Source organism: Podarcis pityusensis (assembly GCF_964106645.2).
Source record: "Podarcis pityusensis genome assembly, chromosome: 10".
Lineage (NCBI taxonomy): Eukaryota > Metazoa > Chordata > Lepidosauria > Squamata > Lacertidae > Podarcis > Podarcis pityusensis.
Window position 1 is genome coordinate 15,783,193 of NC_138035.1, and position 23,011 is coordinate 15,806,203.

Here is a 23,011-nt window from a genome sequence, read left to right on the forward strand (position 1 = left end):
CTATGCATGTGAATGGATTAAAGTGTTTCTTTATTTTGTATATGATGTTTTTTTCTGCTGCTTTTCCCCCCAAAGCAAAGCCTGAGAAAACAGAGCCATTTTCATTGTGGTTCCGGTTTGGTTCTTTTTTGAATGAAGTCTTAAAATAATATAATGTCTACTTTGTTGTGTTTTTGTTTTTTAAAATAACATTGGAGTAAAAGTGTTACATTGGAGTTACATTCAGTGACCATTTTAAGCATGAGCGATATATGGCATGAATGTTTTAGGCATGACCCATGCAAATCGGGCGCTGCCTGCATTGTGAGCTTAGATATTATCTTTTGCAGCATATGTGTAACATTTGGCGTACATATTCTGTTTATTTAACTGTTAAAGGAGTCAGTCTGAACATTCACACCCCACAGCCAGGAGGCAACATTTCAAAATGAGAGCATGAGACTCTACCTGCCCTTGATCATTACTACCTATATACTTACCCATTAAAAATATTAGAAGTCTAGGTGCTGAGCTCATGAGAATGTAGATGCCCCAGACTAGTCCTGGGGTCTTCTTGGATAGAATGTGTGAAATAGAAGCTCTCAGAATGTTTTCCAAATAAATCCAAGACCCCAGCTCTGTGGAGCTGGAGCTAGAGTTGGACTAGTTGCCAAAATTGTCCCCAGCCTTGGAATTTTATTGCATCCACAATCATGTTTGCAGCTGCTTAGTAAAACTGCAGAAGAGAACCTGGTCCACTGTCTCCTGTTAGAGCAGGTGTGGGGAACCTTTGACTCTCTAGATGTTGCTGGCCAACTTCCTTCCATTCTGCCTGGGATTGAGGGCACTTGTAGTTCAGCAACAGGAAGGGCTGTGGCTCAGTGGTATAGCATCTGCTTTGCATGCAGAAGGTCTCACGTTCAATCCCAGCATCTTCCGGTAGAGTTGGGATTATCCCCTGCTTGAAACCATGGAGAGCTGATAGTGGTCAGCATAGTCAATACTGAACCAGATGGACCAGTGGTCCGACCCTGTATAAGACAGCTTCCTATGTCCATAATATCTGGAAGGCTGAAGGTTCCCCTGTAATCTCAGCTCGTTACAGTACCTGTACAAAAGACACCTGTCTACAGAAGCAATCAATCTAGCAGATTCCAAACTAGCCACCATGACCAAGACCTTAGCTGTCTAAGGATGTCAGGGACAAAATTGTAGACCTGCACAAGGCTGGACTGGGCTAAAGACTATTGCCAAGCAGCTTGGTGAGAAGGTGACAACAGTTGGTGCAATAATTCGCAAATGCAAGAAACACAAAATAACTGTCAACCTCCCTTGGTCTGGGGCTCCATGCAAGATCTCATCTCGTGGAGTTGCAATGATCATGAGAACAGTGATGAAACAGCCCAGAAGTACACGGGAGGAACTTGTCAATGATCTCAGGGCAGCTGGGACCATAGTCACCATGAAAACAGTTGGTAACACACTATGCCGTGAAGGACTGAGATTTTGCAGAGCCCACAAGACAGCACATGTACAGGCCTGTCTGCAGTTTGCCAATGCACATCTGAATGACCCAGAGGAGAAGTGGGTGAAAGTGTTGTGGTCATATGAGACCAAAATTGAGCTCTTTGGCATCAACTCAGCTTGCTGTGATTGGAGGAGGAGGAATGCTGCCTACGACCCCAAGAACACCATCCCCACCATCAAACATGGAGGGGGACATATTATGCTTTGGGGGTGTTTTTCTGCTAAGGAGACAGGACCGCATTGAAGTGACATTGAACGGGACCATGTATCATCAAATCTTGGGTGAGCACCTCCTTCCCTCAGCCAGGGCATTGAAAATGGGTTGAGGATAGGTATTCCAGCATGACAATGACTCAAAACACACGGCCAAGGCAACGAACAAGTGGCTCAAGAAGAAGCACATTAAGATCCTGGAGTGGCCTTGCCAGTCTCCAGACCTTAATCCCATCGAAAATCTGTGGAGGGAGCTGAAGGTTCGAGTAGCTACACATCAGCCTCAAACCACTTGGAGAGGATCTGCAAAGAGGACTGGGACAAAATACCTCCTGAGATGTGTGCAAACCTGGTGGCCACCTACAAGAAACCTCTGACCTCTGTAATTGCCAACAAGGGTTTTGCCACCAAGTACTAAGTCATCTTTTGCAAAGGGATCAAATACTTATTTCACTCATTATAATGCACATCTATCTCTGACTTTTGTCTTCTGGGTTTCTGGGGGTTTTCCTGTTGTTATTCTGTCTCTCACAGCTATAGTAAACCTACCATTAAAATTATGGACTGGTCATTTCTTCATCAGAGAGCAAACAGGCAAATTTGGCAGGGGATCAAATACTCCCCCCCCTCTCTCTCTCTCTCTGTGTGTGTCTGTGTGTGTGTGTGCTACAGACTTTTTAGAGGACACAGTGATCTTGAAATCCAGTCTAGGTAATTAATAAGGAGCCAAAATGATTTCAGGTATTAAACTTCCCCTTGAGTCTTCCTGACAATCTTAAGGGTTTTGCTATCATATTTCCTTAATTAATGTATTAAAGGCCTACTTTGGCAACAGGGAATAATGAAGCTGACTAAAGGCAGTGTGCTGTCAAAAACACAATGCATTTTAGATGATATTAAAAACATCTCCCCCGTCTCTTTCAGGAAGTTCTTTTAGGCCAAAGTGTGAATATCAGATTGATTTGCCCATTTCAGTAAAACCCCAGCTTAGATTTCTTTTAATGAGCAGTCCCCCCCACCCCACAGATATTCCTCTCCTACCCCCATATACAAAGGATCCTGGTGGAAATGCGTTTTCAGGTGTAATTGGGAAATTGCAATGAATGATTTATAATAACTTTAAAAATGCTTTTGCAGCGGAGGCACCAACATTTGCAGTTAAACGGGGAAAATGAATGTAATTAAAAACATTAAAGTAACCGAGACCTTTAACTTTGCAGATGAAAATGACTTTATAGCTATAAAATGTAATTAGTCCAAACTTTTCTTGACACTGCGGCTGCTTACATAATTTCTGCCAAATCTCACAAAGCATATGCCCTTCCATATGCCTCATCTGAGATCTTCCCTCCCCGCACCCACCATCATTCTTACCTATAACAGTTACGTTGAAAGTTAATGATGACAATACATTCCCTATGCAGGTTTACTTGAAAGTGAGTCCCACTCTGTTCAATGGGGCTAAATTCCTTGCGTGTTTAGGGAAGGGCCATAGCTCAGTAGCAGAAATCTCTGATTTGCACCCAGAAGGCCCCTGATTCAAACCCCAGCATCTCCATGCAGTACTGGGAATGTTCCCATGTTGAACCCTGGAGAGCCTCTGCCACTCAGGGCAGGCTAGGTTTGTGGGGGGGTGGGAGACCTTTGGCCCTCCAGATGTTGCTGAACCACAGCTGGCCATACTTGCTTGTGCTGATGGGAAGCACAGCTTAGAAACATTTGGAGGGCCAAAGATTTCCCACACCTGGTGTGGACAATCCTGATCTAGATGGACTGAGTGCTTCCTGCACTCCTGATTTGATCATTAATATGCAGCGATGAAATTGGGCATTTTAAGTGCCCTCGTTAAATGCTGATGTGTCTTCATTTACTTCAGTATGTAGTTAGCCTGCCCTGCTGCACTTGGGGCTGCTACTGCTTATTCTGCTGAGTAGGGCCCCTGGATATCTGCCTCAAAGACCTGCCTTGACAGCACCACTGTTAGTACACATATTTGGAAATGCAGTAGATCAGCACAAACTGACCAGGGGCTTATCTACACCTCTTTTTGATTTCTCTCAGTTTCCTATCTTTCTAAAGTTCTAAATAATGCTGTTTTCACAAATATATGCATTTGCAATGCACACTTTCACCTAATATTCACATGTACACAGGGTAGCAAATTTTGTAGAAGTGCAAATTTTGAAAAATAGCTGCATTTTTGTTTGCATATTATTTTGGGAATTCTGAATTTCCAGTGAGTCCAGAAATATCAGTTATAGATCAGCCTGTAAGGATGCCAGTTCAGAATCCAGAACTCAAAACAGTGACACCAAGAAGGATGCACACGCACACCCCCCACACAGCATAACAAAGCAAGGACTCTAAAATTCAGACATTTCTTCCTCAGATATAAAATGTGAAGCTGACAGCATGCAGTCAGTAGTTCTACATTTATCTCATAGGAAGAGAGAATAAGCCTCTTCTGAATTACTCTTAAACATGACTTGTGCCTCTTTGGGTCGGTATTTCTCTCTGGCAAACAATCAAGTTCCTTTGATTTTTTAAAAACCCAAAATCATTTATCTATTTTATGTGTGTCATGTTTGTGCTTTACTAGGCTGACTAGTGAATTTTCAATATGAGGAGCACCACAGTCCTAGACAAGGGAAGATTTTACTTCATGCCAGTGATAACTGTGCTGTCTTTTTACTATGAATTATAATATCCTGTTCCAGGCAGTGTGCTGTTTTATTTCCAAAACTGCAGCAGCAAAACAACGGAAAGTGTTTTGAGCTACTGAGAAAAGGAAATTCTGACAGTTTTGTGTTCAAGATAAAGACCAGTGCTTTATGATTAAACTGCAAGGAGGGCTTGTGTAGCAATTCAAAATGTTTAGACTACAGAATGGTGCATTTTCACATAACTTACATAGATTGTCAAGCATATTTTCAGTACAGGTGTTGTTGTTTTTACTATAATTAGGTTTTACTACTTATCATTAAATTAGAAGAGCAGATCTTGTTTCTCTCTCTCTTTCATTCGACACTGAACAGCCGCTGAAGGGTGAGTGGGATCTGTCAGCTCTGCTTTGTAATTAATTCATAATTTAAATTTATTAGGGGTTCTGCAGAATAGTTAATTCAGAAACCAAGGCTGTCCAAATTAATTATAAACAGGCACTTTCATGTTTATTATGGCATTGGTGCAGCGCGAGTTTTCTAGAAAAAGAGGTGCCAGGACTTACTATGAACACCTCCCTCGTTCTCTTAGAATGGCAATGGCACCCACCTGAGAGGTGCTGGAACTGAGTTCAAGTGAGTTCAGGCTGAAAAAAGCTCTGCATTGGTGCATACAATGACATAGAAGCACCTGAGCAGTTTCTCAGCTTGCACGGTAAGGGTTCCACCAACCCTGCTACCAGATTTGTCCCTGTGTGGTTGAATAAACATGCTAGAAGCATCTGAGAGAATGCAGTCTTTTCTGTGCAGCTCGTAGTTTTCTTACAGCTCCTTCAAACCTCATAGCACAAGGGAATTACATCTGAAAGGCACTCAAGAGTTCCAGGTAGGCTTTCCCCCGGTGTTTTGGCATGACTAGACCTCACAGAACATCCTATGCAGAGACCATTGCTCCATCTAGCTCAGAATTGTCAACTCCCATCCTTCCCAGCTAGCATTGTCAATGGCCATGGAAGATGGGATTGTAGTCCTGCAAAATCTGGGGGGCCACGTGTTCCCCACCTCTAGTCTACACTTAATAGCTGTGACTACCTAGGGTTTCGGGACGCAGGTGGTGCTGTGGGCTAAACCACAGAGCCTAGGACTTGCTGATCAGAAGGTCGGCGGTTCGAATCCCCGCGACGCGGTGAGCTCCCGTTGCTTGGTCCCTGCTCCTGCCAACCTAGCAGTTTGAAAGCACGAAGTGCAAGTAGATAAATAGGTACCGCTCCAGCAGGAAGGTAAACAGCATTTCCGTGTGCTGCTCTGGTTCACCAGAAGCGGCTTAGTCATGCTGGCCACATGACCCGGAAGCTGTACGCCGGCTCCCTCGACCAATAAAGCGAGATTGAGTCGGCCCTTTACCTTTTTACCTAGGGTTTCAGTCTGGGTTGTTTCCCAGCCCTCTTTGATTGAGCTTGGGACCTTCTGCATGCAAAGCAAGATGCTCTACCAGTGAGCTATGGCCATTCTCTGCTATGGACTGTGGTTCCGTTTCTGTGGGATCTCCACTCTGAATGGAACTCTAAAATCCATACAGAAAATTGGAAGCTGCAGAATTCATTGGTATGCAGGTACCAAACTAACCCTTCAGTTTGATTGAAAAGTACAAATTCGTAAAGTCCTGCTATATAGCACATGGAATATATTTATTTTTATGTACATGCACCTAGGTAAATGGATTCTTCAAAACTTACTTTTTTACTGTTTTAATTGAAGTATGAGGTGTTTTTTAAAAAAATGAAATTTACCTCCAGACTAAGGAACTGCACCCTGTGAAGAAATGTGTCTCAGCATGTTGGATCAGTACATTTTCCACGAAGCCATAAAGCAGTCAGCTGTTTGAGGCCAATGTTTGCAAGGTCCTCTTCCACATCAGAGCATCTGAGGCTGGCGACGTATTAGTGATGCCAATGGGCCCTTAGCCTGTGGCCACACAGCTAATGCCAAGTGTTACCTGTGCTGTTGGGATTGTGGCAGAGCAACACTTGCTGCTACCACAATTTAAGGAGAGAGGTGTCATAGGGGTGGGGTTGGTGATCCGTTAGAGGAAGGGGGCGTTGTCATGTTGTAAGGTTAGGGGATTGAGAGATTGGCAAGGTTTAAGAGGAGTGGGGTAGGCTGGATTTGCCAGTAGGAGAAGCAGGGGCACAGCCCCTAGTGCATGTGTGTATAGGTGAATGTGTGTGTGTGCAGTTTATGGACCCTTTCTCTTAGTATAGTATGCATTTTTTTACACACCATTGGCTAGAAAACTACATTCAATACGGGCCCAATTCAAAATGATGGTTTTGACCTATAAAGCCTTAAATGGCTCAGGACCACAATACCTCAAGGACTGTCTCTTCCCATATGAACCTACCTGGACCCTGAGATCATCTTCTGAGGCCCTTCTTCGTGTGCCTCCTCCGTAAGAGGTCAGGAGGGCAGCATGAGAACGGGCCTTCTCTGCAGTGGCTCCCCATCTGTGGAATGCTCTCCCCAGGGAAGTTCACCTGTTGCCTTCACTATACACCTTTAGGAGCCAGGCAAAAATGTTCCTTTTCAACTAGGCCTTTGCCTGACTTGATCTACATCCTTTTTTAAAAATGCTGCCTCTTTTTTTGGGGGGGGGTTGCTTGGGTTGTTGGTTTTGTTTTGATTTTATGTATTTGATATTTTATGTGAACTGCCCTGAGACCTTCGGGTATAGGGTGGTATAGAAATCAAATAAATAATAATAAAATAATAATAATACATTGCAAAATTCAGGGAAATTTCAATGGACGGCTGTGTTTCAGTTTGCATATTGTTTCAGAAAGTGTTGATTAGGTACATTTGCCTTTACAGTGGTACCTCGGGTTAAGTACTTAATTTGTTCTGGAGGTCCGTTCTTAACCTGAAACTGTTCTTAACCTGAAGCACCACTTTAGCTAATGGGGCCTCCTGCTGCTGCCACGCCGCCGGAGCACAATTTCTGTTCTCATCCTGAAGCAAAGTTCTTAACTTGAAGCACTATTTCTGGGTTAGCGGAGTCTGTAACGTAAAGCGTATGTAACCTGAGGTACCACTGTACATGCGAACTGAATCTAATTTCCTCCTCATCGCTACTGTTACGTAGACCTCAAAGGTTTTGGAAAACAGAAAGGTGGTCCAGCCATACCCACCCAAATCCCCAAATCTTTTCATCGTTAGAAAAAAACTTCCACAAACTGAGGCACTGGACCACCCTTACTAGAGAAGTGGAACCAGTGTGGGGCAATGCCTGATAGCTGGAAGCAACTTCTGTGGATAGGCAGGACAGGAGAGATTATGAGTGGATGGGTAAAAAGATTGTCATTGAGGACCTGGGCTGGAATAATTGCAAGTTGGCTGTTCTATAAATTATTTGGAAGCATCATGTTCCTGCTATGCATATGAAGCTAATTATCTTTGTAACCTGCCTTGGGAGGGTTTGCCTTGAATATTTCAAATCCTCTAAAACAAACAAACAAAGCTTACTCCTTAGTAAATGTGTTTAGGATTGCAGCCGACATCGCTCTTGTTCATCTGTTGCAATTCCATACACTAGAGACATGCAGAGAATTTTAATAACTGGGAATTCCAGAGAGGTATGGCTGCCACTCTTCCATAATTTTGAAAGATTGGTCATATTTTTGGAGCACTGCTGCCCGCAATAAGCAGAAAAATTATTATAGATGGAGTTTGCACATACTGGTTTATGAAGGCAAAAATGAGTGTTTGAACAAACAAATCAGAGCAGCCTTCCATTTTATACATTTGGGGGAGGGGAGGACCTCTGGAGGCAGTAAAACTACAAAGCATTTTTAAAAAAGAAGCTAACAAATAAAAGCAATTTTTTAAAAAAAGAAAAAGAAAAAAAAGCAGCAGCAGCAAAATGTGTATTAACTACCCAGCACATGAACTAAGGGTGGGGCTTTCACATCATAGATGAGCTAGGTGATGAATTGATCCTTGCCATATGTGAAGCCAAACTGCTAAGGCACTGCTGCCAATAAAAGTTGTAGCCTTGTTACTGCACCGCAGTAAAATTTCACCCACGGCCTTGCAATATACCTGGGTTTGCAAAACAAAAAGCATTGGATGAATTTACATAACCATGAGCTATGATCCCTCTTTCAAAGTGCCGTCAACTAAGGCAGCCTGATCAGCTAATTCCAGCCTGATCCTCTTAATGTCCTACTGATTTGCTCTACTCAGTCTGAGATTGGTTAGTTTGTCCATAATATTCTTATTTTAAAAATGGAAAACCTTCTAAGAAGACACCATAATAGCTGTATCTACTCAAGTGCTTTGAATCCAGAGCTGGAGTTACTGTGGTGTGTATATTCAAGCAGCTTGCAGGGTGGATATTGTAAATATATATATTTAAATTGTAGCCTCCTGCTGCCTACCTTTCTGTAATTGAACATTCTGCTTTTTCATACAGTGGCCTTAAATTTCCAAACAGCAGGACTGCAAATGGATCTTCAAACTGGGAAATTTTTGGATAATGGTGGTTCTGGCTATTTACTAAAACCAGAATATCTAAGAAAGAGAGACACGCAATTTACTCCACATGCTATATCTGCAAACTGTCAACCAGTGCTTCTTACTATAAAGGTCAGTTCATTTTGTTGATAACATTCTTTTATCTAATTTGCCAGACCACTTGTGCTTTTTTTTTTTGCAAATAAATACTAATACTATCTCTGTATTTTCCACCTCAGCTCGTGATAAGCACTTCAAGTAACCTGTACCCGATAGCTGATTGGTGTCAATTGGCAGCATAATTGCTGCCGAGCTGAGTTTAAGATTTTGTTGTTGACATATAAGTCCAGCACAGCTTAGGACCTGGTTATCTGAGAAGGAGGACCCTTCTACCTAGACCAGCTTGTTCACTTAGGTTGTCAGATGAGGTCCTTCTAGGCATCTAGTAGAGACACATATGGCAAGTCGAAGGAGGGCCTTCTTTGTGTTAGCCCCCACATTGTATTATGAACTCCACTTAAATATATGATGGGCACCTATGGTGCAGGTGTTCTGCAGCTTGGTAGATATTGAACTATGTACATGGGCACTCCCAAGCTCAGATCCTTAATACTGACTTTACCAAACCCTTGATATTCTGCGTAATGTTTTATTGTTATTGTGTTGTACTGGTTTTATTTTGTAAACTACCTTGTTATTTTTCGCAGTGAAAGGCGGCCTATAGTTAATTTAAAATAAAAATGTGTACCAGCAGGACCCCTGTGCTATCATTTGCATATGGTTCCTCTCTCTTTGCTTTCCAGTAGATTTGTGAAGATGCATAATAGCTTCAAGGCACTTACTCAGCTATAAACATGATTCAAGTCACACTTATAGATCAGCCATTATGAAATGTGGAGGAATGATACACACACATATATATTGCTGCAGTCCCACTGATTCCAGTGACACTGCATAAGCAGTTTCTGAATTTTCCTCCTAGGAATGTGCAAAGGGAAGTCCTGGGGCTGATGCAAGTATGAAATGAGTTGATTGCAAGGGGATATGCCTACATTGTCAAATTGTAGGTGCTAATTAAAAACTCCTGTTTGCTCAGGTGTCTGGTGGCACTTGATTGACTACCTGCTCTGTTTTATACTTACTGTATATTACCTGCTTCTTTTTTAAATTTGTGTAATTATTTTTAATTGATTAATGAATTGTTTTAATCAGGTTGTTGAGACAGGTGGAATATAAATATTTTAAATGACTAATGAACAACCATCCAACCAAATAGCCTTGGCTGCAGCAAATACCACTTTAGCCTCCAAAAGTTTGTGCATTACATCAACAGGATACAGGTTTTAAAACATAGATAGCTCCAGAGCAGCCTTCCCCAACCTGGTGCCCTCCAGATGTTTTAGACTACAATTCCCATCAGCTCTAGCTGTGCTGGTGGGAACTGATTGATGTTCAAAACAAATGGAGGGCACTAGCTTGGGGAAGCGTTGTCTGTGGAAAGAGTTAGAGCCCTTAGCACACCCAGAGCACAACAGGGTTTTTATTCCAGTGTATGTTTGCTAGTCTCTACCTGGTTATTAACTAGGGATGCAGGTGACACTGTGGTCTAAACTACTGAGCCTCTTGGGTTTGCCGATCAGAAGGTTGGCAGTTAGAATCCCCGCGACGGGGTGAGCTCCCGTTGCTCTGTCCCAGCTCCTGCCAACCTAGCAGTTCGAAAGCACGCCAGTGCAAGTAGATAAATAGGTACCGCTGTGGCGGGAAGGTAAATGGTGTTTCTGTGTGCTCTGGCACTCGTCAAGGTGTTCCTTTGCGCCAGAAGCGGTTTTGTCATGCTGGACGCATGACCCAGAAAGCTGTCTGTGGACAAACGCCGGCTCCCTTGGCCTGAAAGCGAGATGAACACCGCAACCCCATAGTCACCTTTGACTCACCGTAACCATCCAGGGGTACTTTACCTTTTTTACCTTTACCTGCTCACAGAAGTTATCTCTATTTATTTATTTTTGTCCGACTTTATCCTTTGATTACTCCGAAGCTGCTTGATCTGGCTCCCATACTGGTGGTTTGTTCTGCCTCGTGACTAAAAGAGCTCAAAAACAAGAGCTTACCCTTTTCCTGCCTGTTATGTTTTGTTTGCCTTTGACTTCATAGGGACCTTGCCCCCACAGCTGGTGCTGCTGATCAGATGTCCATCCATCTTAGTGATGGATGCTGGAGAATCATGGTGGCTAGAGGGTCAGGTTTGGATATATAAAACTCTGCTTCAGATCCCCTCTGGACTGCAAAGTTTAATGACTGGTTGTGGGGATCTTTTCGTGAACTGCCCCACAGGCATGTTGTGAAGCTAAATGGCGCACTGACCTCCTTGGAGGAAGGTTTAGGGCACATTTGCAGCATGTTCCAAATTTCTTCAGACGTTGCTGTAAGTGGCCTCAACTTTGGGTTGCTTGAACCTGCAGGGCACCATCCAGTTAAATCAGGGCTTGCACTCACTTTAGTAATGCAGTCTGAATCCATTCCTGTACCTTACTTCTTTCAGGAGGCAGGTTGGCTTTCCTCTTATCAGTTATTGTTTTTGTTATGCTGAGATTAACTAGCTTATTTTTCACATATAACCTATAAATATCATTTGTGTGCTAAAACTTTGTGAAACAGACCTTTTAGTTCAAGCTGTGAAGCTCATACGTAGCAGTGGTACTGAAAAATTGCCAGTCAGAACTAAAATAAATCACACCTGCTTGATTTATTATCTGCAATATTTCCTTGTGCTTTTCCTCTGCTTGCTGTTGGAAATAAATACCTTGAGTACCACAGATGCTGAGACTAGCTTCTTGCAAATGCTATTTAGTCATCAAAGGCATTTGGCACATTATTAAATACCACTGCTGTAGTTCATTGTCTTGTTACACAGTTGCCATTTTGCCCTGTGTTTGCAAACATGTGACAATGAGCCAGCTTTGTAACACCGATTCAGATTTTTAAAAAATGCACTCAAAAAGTTTGCCCCACTTAATTAATTGCAAAAAAAAAAAAAAAAGACTGAAAGATTTTGTTCATGCCAGTGTGTGCTTTTAATTAACAGAAATTCTTCACTTAAGTAAGGGCTGTCTGGTTTGATCCAATAAACACTTAACATGTTGCAATTTTACTGGGCTTTGAGCCTTTTGTTTAAGGGGCTCAAAGGCTAAGGGAGCAATCCACAGTCCCAGCCAAGGAACAGTAGTGCTGGGCAGAGGGACAGCAACACTAAGGCATTCAAAGTTCTGCTCTTGGCACTGGCCTGCGCAGAAGCCTATTTTACGTTTTGCTAGCTCTTGGTTTCTGCTGCAGAAAGGCCCAGTTGAGCCCCATCTGTGGCTGCCAGGAGGATCCATGGCTGGCTCAGCTCTGCCGCTCCCCCCATCCCCACAAATTTCAGGGGCTCCTGAAGGGAGCAAACACCCCGGGTAGGTTGTCAACAGCTTGTGCTTTTGGTGGGCACAGCAGAAACAGCCCCCTGCCATCTGTGGAGCTGCTGGTGGTGGAGAAACCTCTGCCGCATCTGAACCTGCCACTCCCTCCCCCAGAGGAGTACAGAACCACGGTTTAGGATTGCTCTGCAAGGAAGTGAAGTGGGAAATCCCTGTTTCAAATGTCACCTCTGTCATGACCTCACTAGATTGCCTTGAGGAAGCCAGTGCTCTCTCTGCCTCAGTGCCACACCAGCAGTATGGGGATAATAATACTTAACCTGCTGTGCAAGGTTACTGTAAGCACCCTGAGATAATATACCCCAAGCCCTATATCAATTTTGAAGTATTATGACTATGATACTCCAGGCATCCCTGCCTTTTCAATGAAGTTGCTTGATCGACTTCTCTTTGTTGCAGTCCCCCCCCTTTTGCTGGCTTTTGCTCCATTCCTCTTAGCCCTCTGACATCCCATAACCCCTTTTTTAATGGGTTTTCTGTAAATGTGTAGTGCCTCTGCTTAAAACGTGGTGCTAGGCTTTGGAATGGGCTTATTATGTTTAGGAGCCAGAACACAGCGCAGTGTATGCACAGACAGATATCAATAGTTCTACTGAGACTGAGTGAGTTTCCAATCAATGTCAAGAATAGATCAAATATGGGTATCAAATGAGCTAACTCCAAGAATTCAAAAAATTGAAATACAGGCTAAGGTGATTTCGGACCATAACCCAATAGAAATGGAGCTAAAAGGTTTTGAAGAGCGAACTTTTAGGTGGAGGTTGAATGATAACATATGGGACGACCAAAAGTTCGTCGAAAAAGCACAAAAAAATCTAGATAATTACTTCAGAGATAATATGGATAAAGGGACAAAAACGAGTGTGGTGTGGGATGCAAGTAAGGCAGTGATGAGGGGCCTCTTTATTCAGCAGAATGTATGGAAAAGAAACAACAAAGAAAAAAAGACAAAAGAGATCTTAGAACAGATTATGAATAAGGAACAAAAATTGATAAAAAACCTAACAATGAGAAGATACTACAGGAAATTAAGATTCTCCAAACCCAATTTGCGATGTTAATAAATAAAGAGGTTGAATGGAATATCAAAAGGCTAAGACAAAAAAACTTTGAGTTTGCCAATAAATCAGGAAAATGGTTGGCCTGGCAGGCTAAGAAAAGGAAAGAACAAAGTACAATTAATAAAATTGAGGTAAATGGAGAAGAAATAACAGACCCGAAAGAAATTAGGAAAAGATTTTTAGATTTTTACAGACAACTATATAAGAATAAAGAAAAGAATAACAAGAAGAAAATAGAAAGATATTTGAAAGAGAAGATGGTGAGAAAGATCCCAACAGATCAAAGGGAACAACTGAATGCCCCAATATGTAAAGAGGAAGTAGAAGAAGTCATAAAAGAATTAAAAAGAGGGAAAACACCAGGTCCGGATGGACTTACATCTAGCTATTATAAAGAGATGAGAGATACGTTGATGGCCCCGTTGGTAGAAGTAATGAACAACATTTTAAAAGAAAAGGACATTCCAGGAACATGGAAAGAGGCATTTATTACAATAATACCAAAACAAGATTCGGACTTAACCCAAATTAAGAATTATAGACCTATCTCGTTACTGAACACAGATTATAAGATCTTCACAGGAATCCTAGCTAAGAGATTAAAAAAGATATTAGTAAAAATCATACATAAAGACCAAGAAGGTTTCCTACCGGGCAGACAACTAAGGAACAATATAAGAAATATAGTCAATGTTATTGAATATTTGTCCGATAGGTGTGATAAACCAGCAAGTTTAATATTCGTAGATGCAGAGAAAGCCTTCGATAATGTGATCTGGGAATTTATGTTGAAAAATTTGGAGGCTATGGAAGTGGGTCATGAATTTTTTAATGGTATCGAAGCAATCTATACAGAACAGAAAGCTAGGTTGATTATAAATAACATCATCACGGAAGATATTAAAATATCTAAAGGAACAAGGCAGGGTTGTCCGCTTTCGCCATTGCTATTTATAGTGGTCCTGGAAGTTTTATTAAATGCAATAAGACAAAATAAGCAAATCAAAGGGGTGACATTAGGCATAAATGAATATAAAGTTAAGGCCTTCGCGGATGACGTGGTTGTGACTCTGGAAGAACCTATAGAAAGTACAAAAGAAATTTTGGATGAGATGGAACAATTTGGAAAATTAGCAGGATTTAGACTGAATAAGAGGAAGACCAAAATGATAGTTAAAAATATGGACCAAGATAAAATTGAATTATTAAAACAACAAACGGAGATAGAGGTAGTCAAAAAGGTTAAATACTTGGGAATTTGGCTCTCGGATAAGAATATAGATTTATACCAATATAATTATATCCCTATGTGGAAAGGAATAAAGAGGGATTTAGAGGTTTGGAATAGATTGAAACTATCACTATGGGGAAGAATATCAATGGTAAAAATGATGGTGCTTCCTAAGTTGTTATTTTTATTTCAAACTTTACCCATACTAAAAGGTACAAAAATTTTCGGGGAATGGCAAAAGGCGATTTCAAGATATGTCTGGGAAGGAAAGAAGCCTAGAATTAAATTTAAGTTATTGACAGATGCAAAGGAGAGAGGAGGCTTCGCACTACCAGACATGAGATTGTATTATGAAGCAGCATGCCTGTGCTGGTTAAAAGAATGGGTAAAATTGGAAAACAAAGAATTATTAGATTTGGAAGGGTTTAATAACAAATTTGGGTGGCACGCGTACCTATGGTGTGACAAAAAGAGAGTACATAAGGGATTTGGAAATCACATTTTTAGAGGAGCACTAATAGAGGTTTGGGATAGATATAAAAATATACTAGAACCAAAAGTCCCACATTGGCTATCCCCGTTAGAAATAATGTGTGTTAAGAAAACTAACATGAGAGGAAAGTGGGGAACATATGGAGAAATGGTTACCAATGAAGGAGGGAAGTGGAAAATGAAATCATACGACCAAGTTAAAGCATTAACATATGATTGGCTACACTACTTCCAGATAAACGAAATGTTTAAAAAAGAGTTGAAGGAAAGGGGGTATGCAGAAAAAGAATCAACCTTCCAAAAGGAAATAATAAATAACGAATTTAAAAATCTATCAAAGATGTATAAAATAATGTTAGAGTGGCACACGAAAGATGAGGAGGTGAAGTCAGTGATGGTACAGTGGGCAAGGGACTTAGGATATAATATTCAACTGGAGGATTGGGAAAGGTTGTGGAAAGAGAACATAAAATTTACGGCCTGCACGTTATTGAAGGAAAATATGATGAAAATGCTCTACAGATGGTACCTGTCACCTGTAAGATTGGCAAAGATGTATAAGGTAGATAACAAATGCTGGAAATGTAAATGCAAAGAAGGGACATTCTTCCACCAGTGGTGGGAATGTAAGAAAGTAAAAAGCTTCTGGGATGAGATCTATAATGAGATGAAGAAGATGTTAAAGTATACCTTTGTGAAAAGGCCAGAGGCTTTTTTATTAGGTGTTGTAGGGAAGGACATTAGAAGGAAAGATTGCAAACTTTTCCAGTATGCTGTAACAGCTGCCAGAATCGTATTGGCTCAGAGGTGGAAGCAGGAGGAAATTCCAAGGGTAGAAGAGTGGAGAGCAAAATTAATAGAATATGCAGAACTGGACAAATTAACAGGGAAAATCAGATACACTAAAGACCAAAAATTTATAAAGGACTGGGAGAAATTTGTGTGTTATCTGGAAAATAACTATGGTGCAAATACAACGCTGGCGGGTTTTAAAGAGGCTCTGTAAAGAATTTATGAATATTGTTTAATAGAAATAATGAGGGAAGGGAGGTGTAAATGGCAATATGGAAGAATGGAATGTGTACCAAAAGGATAACTATGAAAGAATGTCAGTGACGTTGAAGGAAGTCTAAAATGGATATGATTTGTTGTATAATGGATAAAATGTATTATGAGTTGGAATTCAATAAAATCATAAAAGCAAAAAAAAAAAAAAAAAAAAAAAAGAGACTGAGTGAGTTTCTTTTTCTCTAATGAAAGGTTGGGAAAGACTATAAAATTTCTGTGGGGTTGTGAGGAGATCAGAATTGTTCAAGGTCAGAAAGAGAGAGAGAGAGAGAAAAGGGATTAAGTAGGTGGTGATTGAAGCAAGTGATTAGTGAATGGGTAGATATGTACTAAAAAACACCCCTCTAATAAGACAGTTTTGTGGTGGATCAGTTGCTAAGAGATGTTATAAAATGAAATGCCCTTGCAATATAGAGAGTATTGCATTAATACAAGGGCCTTTTTATGAGAAACTAAGGGCACTTCCAGTTGACCTATCAAGCATTCACCCTGATTTGTTTGCACGATGATTAGATGACATTGACTGTTTATTGAAAATTCATTCTTATTTGTTTGCATTGAGGTTAGATGAGGTTGCGTCAAAGCATATGTTAACTCATATGTCACAGTGCCTTTTCCCATCGTTTTCTTTATTGCAAAAGTCCGATCTTTTGGAGAAGCTGGATTTTTGCACAAGACCTCCCAATCAACTATAAAACACACAATTTGAATTTGCCAAATATATGTTTAAATTCCACTTGAGAATAGCAACTGTCTGGCACTGCCCTAAGTCTGAGAAATACAGGCATGGAAGCACCCTTTGGAGCAGGATGTAAGATGTGTTGCATAGCATTCTACTCAAACTTCACCTGATATACTCTGAGAGAAGACTTATGGGCATTAGCTTTTGCAGGTTTGGTCTAACTATACAAAAGAGATTTATGCAAATAACAAGCAAAGCAAGAAGCACATCTAGTACCAAGGACTGAGTATATTTTGCCAGTGACAAACTGCTGCTGTTATCCATTGGGATTTTCAAAAGTGGTGTTGAAATCATAAGTCATCATTACTCGGTATAAAATGTAGAACCGTTGATACACACTGTGATTTGCAAAGTAGCATGAGCAAAAAGGAGAAGTATTTGTCCCAAGAAGCTTGTTGCAAGCAGCATTCTGACAGAACAGAGACAAAAAGAGGCACAGAAGATGGAGAGGAGGGGAAGTGCGGAAGAAGAACATGCTCAAGTTCACTGTACTTATTTTTACTTTCAAGAGGGAACGAGGACCTCCTCTTACCTAGCTACAGATTCACTTGGGGGTCTTGGGTGCAGAAAATGCTAAAGATTGCACATAAATGAAGGAAAACAGAAGCTCATACTAGGCATTATATGTCAGGTGTGTGTGTTTTTTAAAAAAATTCTTTTTAAAATGAAAAGTGGCCATGGGAATTGTAATCCCAAGTGGAGGAATAGCAGGTGAGGAGTTTCTTGATCCTTTCCCATGTAGTCATTTTTCCCCCATTCAAAATTGCCCTTCCTCTTGCTGCTTTTCCATCTGTGGTGATTCAATAATATGTATATGGGAGGAAAAGATGCTTGGATTCCCCAGTATTACACAGAAAACTGAGAGGACATGATTAAGCAGCCCCTCCCTCCCACCATTTCTCTTGCCCCAATTATAGCAGCCCAAACACTTGTTTTTACAGCTGTTTCATAGTTAAGGGTCAATAATGCTCAGTTAGCTTTGTCCTGTGTGGTAGGCTTCCCTGTCTGTTTTTCAGTAAAACCATTGATGCCAGAATAATAATCAATTGCATTTTACAGTGGTACCTCGGGTTAAGTACTTAATACGTTCCAGAGGTCCGTTCTTAACCTGAAACTGTTCTTAACCTGAAGCACCACTTTAGCTAATGGGGCCTCCCGCTGCCACCGCGCCCCCGGAGCATGATTTCTGTTCTCATCCTGAAGCAAAGTTCTTAACCCGAGGTACTATTTCTGGGTTAGCGGAGTCTGTAACCTGAAGCATATGTAACCCAAGGTACCACTGTATATCCCAGTTGAAGCTTATGCACTGTTGTTGTTTTTCTGTGCAGCTTATCAGTGGTCATCAATTACCACCTAGCAGTCTCTCCAGGAGTAATAAAGCTGACCCCCTAGTTCTAGTAGAAATTTATGGTGTTCCGGAAGACCATGCAAAGCAACAGAGCTGTGTAGTTAAGGGCAATGGTAAGTGCAAAAGTCTATTGGTTGCGTAATGCTTCAGTAATTTAGGGATTTAACTCATGGGCTTACATAGCTTATCAAAGTTTCGCCTTTGGCAACTGGGCCTATATACAGAAACAGCAGTGCATGAATTAGTAAGGAAAGCATGAATGGTACATACATACACAGAGAGAGTTCTTATATGGAAAATTAAAAATTCCATTATTTGAATGAATTAGAAAGGACAGGCTAAAATACATACATTTACATGTGTATGGGGGAAAGTAGAACAAAGGAAAGATCAAGCTTTGTTCTAATTGCATTCTGTGGAGGTGGACAGGTTTGTTTCCCGCCTTCATTGTTTACGTCAGAGATGTAAGTGGGCAGTGGAAGAAAACAGACAGAGAAAAATGCAGGAATTTGTATGTTTGTAGTACCAGTATACCTCTCTTTCTGTGTTTTTGCTTGTCCCTAGTTGTCCGTTGTGGTTTTTGTGCTTCTTTTGGGGTGTGTACAAATGCATGTTACTTGAACAGTTGAGCCACTGCAAAAGCATACAGTTCCCCACACTGTGTACATACACTTTCGTTTGCGGAAACAAGCTCATAGAAAGCCACTCCTGTATGCTGGCAGCCCAAGCCAGCTGTGTGCAGTGCTGATTGCCTGGTGCTTGCAACACCACAAATTCCCCTTTCCTTTTGGTGATGGGCTGGGCCAGAGCCCAAAGTAGGTGCAGCAATAGAGAAAGATTTTACTTGTATGTAGTAGGCTGCATTCTACATAACCTCACACATGCCTCTCTGTTCTCTATCTAGCAGGCGGCATTGTCAGAGTTCAAGGACACATTCCATCCGGGCAAAAACACTGGGGAATGAAGTGGGGCCACTGGAGGGTATGTCTCTATCTGGGGCAGATGGAGAGGTCTCTAGGCCACATATGGTCCCTGAGCCAGAGGTTTCCCATCCTTGTCATCTATAGAAACTGACCTGATTGCAGGTGAATCTTGCTTTAACACTGGAGATGAGGCAATGCCTGAGGACAGCAGACTAGCTTGGGGGAAGCAGGGCAGACAGTGTGAAACACATCAAGCTGTGTCCTCCTGCATCTCATTGCAACTCTATAGGATCTGCCTAGTGATAAGGCCATCCCTGCAGGAATGTCTGTTTCATCCCGTCAGCTTCTGGATTTCAGTTGTTGGGAATCACAAGTGGCGAAAGCTCTTTGCATATGCCTGCTCTCAGGGGTTTCAGGCAGGGGTCTCCTCCAATTCTATGTAGAGATATTGGGGGTTGAGATGGGCACCTTCTGCATGAGAAACAGATGCTCTTCCATTGAGCTGCCTTCTTCTTTGGCGATCACTCATAGCCGAGTAAGATTGTCTTCCATAAACATGGTTTTAAAAGTGAGTCTGTAAGTGACTGTGGAGGCCAATTCTGGACCCACACGTCCTTCCACAATGGGGACTTAGGTTTCCAGGCAGGAGTTGATCATGGTGAGGGTTTTACCAAGCGTGCCTTCCTCTTAGCACATGAGTTTGAGCATCTTCAAAGCCCATGACACCTTTGGTAAAGGCTGTTCTCCAATTGGAGCACTCGCAGGCCCGTGTTTCCCAGTTGTCGGTGTATATACTACATTTTTTAAGATTTGCCTTGAGAGAGAGTCTTTGAACCTCTTTTGTTGACCACCAGCATTATGTTTAACATTTTAAAGTTTGGAATAGAGTAGTTGCTTTGGAAGATGATAATCAGGCATCTGCACAACATGACTAGTCCAATGAAGTTGATACTGAAGAATCATTGCTTCGACACTGGTGATCTTTCCTTCTTCCAGTACACTGGCATTAGTTTTCCTGCCTTCCCAAGTGATGTGTAATTTTTTCGGAGATATCGCAGCATCCAACTCCTTGCAGGCTTCCCACAGCCACCAGGTTGGCCACTTTGAGAACAGGGTGATGGGTTAGAGAAGCCTTTGGCTTGATTGCTTTCTTAGGCTTGCAGTAGAAAAAAATATCCTGGCAAATGTTTAAAGTTGTGTCTTTTATGCATCCTTGCTGCCTTTCCACTATCTATCTGAAAAAAAGAAAGAAAAGAAGCATTACGACAAAATTAAGGGAGGAATCAAATCACTGTGCCACTCCAAATGGTTCACCTCATTATGGTTCACTGCTGGAAACTGTGCATAGTTGTGATTAAACTAAAAAGAAGAAGCCTGTCAGTGGATCATTTAAATTCCGAAGGGACAGCTCCACTGCAGTGTAATGCCAGTTTTAACATCAGGCAAACAAGACTAGGTGTAGTTGAATTTTTCAGCTTTCAAATTCCCAAAAATGAGGAGTGCTAAAAAAGTTGGAACATGACTTGGGAATTCAAAAGATATTTTTGTTAAATTAATGTAATTCAATTTTGCTTGGTAAGCAAAACATGTGTAAAATTGCACAGAAATCACTAAAAATGATTGCCAAGTACTTGCAGTTATATATTACCATTATTTTTTATTATTATCTAGTATTACCTGACATTTTCAGAAGGTATAAATTAAAATTCTGTAGTTTTCCAAAAGCAGTTTATGTGCTTCTTCATCAAACTTAAACCAAGCTAAATGTTGTCCAATCATAAAAATAATAGCAGATTTGAATTCCTCACACCCAAAAACCTATTTTTAAGACAACATTGGATGGCCATCAGTGATGCATGCTTTTGTTGAGATCCCTGCATTCCAGGGGGTTGGATTAGGTGACTTTTGGTGTCTCTTCCAATTTTGTAATTCTATGATAGAGTCCCCAGACTGAGACTCAAGGTGGTTTACAGATAAAAAATAGAAAAGCATAGATATAAAACAGAAAAAGCTAAAAACATAAGAAGAGTTTCTACTTAGCCAGCCTTTGTTTTGCATTTGTGGGAGCATTTCAGACTTGTACTCCTGCAATCAGTGAGAATCATCAATGAGCAGAGAAAGAAATAGGAAACAAATGGAGGTTTTATTTCCAGTGGTCAGTGAATAGAACACAATTAGCAATGTAGAGTTGTTTTAACAGATCATTGCTTGTCTTATATTGCTTTCTTTATTTCAGCTTTGAGTCCCAGGTGGAATGAAACATTCACATTTAACATCCAAGTTCCAGAGCTTGCCTTAGTACGATTTGTTGTAGAAGATCAGCTTTCTCTCACTTCCAATGACTTCCTTGGGCAATATACTTTACCACTTCTGAGCATGAATAAAGGTATTAGTCCCCCTCCCCCCATGCACAAATCCCTAACAACAAATTTTTCTCTTCTTGATTATGATATGCAACATAGCCTTAAATTGAGTGCTTCCAAGGTACAGTGGTTGTGTTACTATCATTGCTGAAACCAGATCTGTTCAAAAAATTGCTGTGGTGTTACTATTTTTAACCATGTTAGTTGCCTAGCTTTAATTTGTGACATTGTGCAGAATTGAATGGGGCATTAATTGCATTACTTGTTGAGTCTTCACTGTTCCTAAAAGTGTGAACTCTGCTTTCCCTTTTATACAGATCAACAATGTTGTCTTTTAATGTGCATCCTTTTGGAATTTCTGCATTCTTCATTTATTTCAGCTGCAGGAGCTGTCCTGTGCTCTACCACATGTTTACTTTGTTACTTACAATTGTAGCTGACCCTTCTAGGTGAATGTAAGGTAAAGGGACCCCTGTCCATTAGGTGCAGTCGTGGCCGACTCTGGGGTTGCGGCGCTCATTTCGCTTTATTGGCTGAGGGAGCCGGCGTTTATCTGCAGAAAGCTTCCGGGTCATGTGGCCAGCATGACTAAGCCGCTTCTGGCGAACCAGAGCAACGCACGGAAACGCCGTTTACCTTCCCACCAGAGCGGTACCTATTTATCTACTTGCACTTTGATGTGCTTTTGAACTGCTAGGCTGGCAGAAGCAGGGACCGAGCAATGGGAGCTCACCCCGTCGTGGGGATTTGAACCGCTGACCTTCTGATCGGCAAGTCCTAGGCTCTGTGGTTTAACCCACAGAGCCACCCGTGTCCCTTCTAGGTGAATGTAGGGGCCAGGTAATACATTGGTTCACATACAGTTGTTTTAGGAGTGTGCAGGTCCATAATGGTGCTTACAACCTATTTGTGTGAACCGGTACCTCCATGTATTTCTGTAGCCATCCTGATTCCCAGGATGCCACTGGCCACATCCTCAAGGCTGCAAGCCCAGTGACTGCTCTGTGCGCTCATAGGTTCTTATTGGAACATAGGAACTTGTCTTTTAGCAAGTCAAACATTGGGTTCTTGCTCTGCACTGTGTACACTGACTGGCAGTGACTCTCCGGGGATTCAGGCAGAAGTCTTTACCAGCCCTACCTGAAGATGTGAAGAGGACTGAACATGGCTCCCTCCTAGGTTCCATTTCTTGGGACAGAACTAAGGTTTACATGTCTATGTGAATCACTTTGCCTGTAATCCACTCATTCATTGCTATTGCATTTACAGGTTATCGCCAGGTTCCACTTTTTTCCAAACTTGGTGTCAACCTGCGTCCTGCTTCACTCTTTGTGCATATTTGGTACTTTAACCAATAATGTTTGCTAACAGAGCTCCCTCAGCAGCCTGAATCCTCAATAAAGAAACCATGGTTTAATAGTA

At 41.5% G+C, this 23,011-nt stretch overlaps 1 protein-coding gene across 1 annotated transcript in view; it reads left to right on the top strand.

The window, feature by feature from the left end:
- Positions 1-23,011, top strand: part of LOC308486265 (1-phosphatidylinositol 4,5-bisphosphate phosphodiesterase zeta-1-like) — a 52,480-nt gene extending 29,469 nt beyond the window's left edge. The window contains exons 10-13 of the mRNA XM_081022875.1: positions 8,848-9,020; positions 18,284-18,416; positions 21,463-21,612; positions 22,859-23,011. Coding sequence (XP_080879001.1) covers positions 8,848-9,020; positions 18,284-18,416; positions 21,463-21,612; positions 22,859-22,947 — 545 coding nt within the window. The 3' untranslated portion in view covers positions 22,948-23,011. The remainder of the gene's footprint in view (positions 1-8,847; positions 9,021-18,283; positions 18,417-21,462; positions 21,613-22,858) is intronic.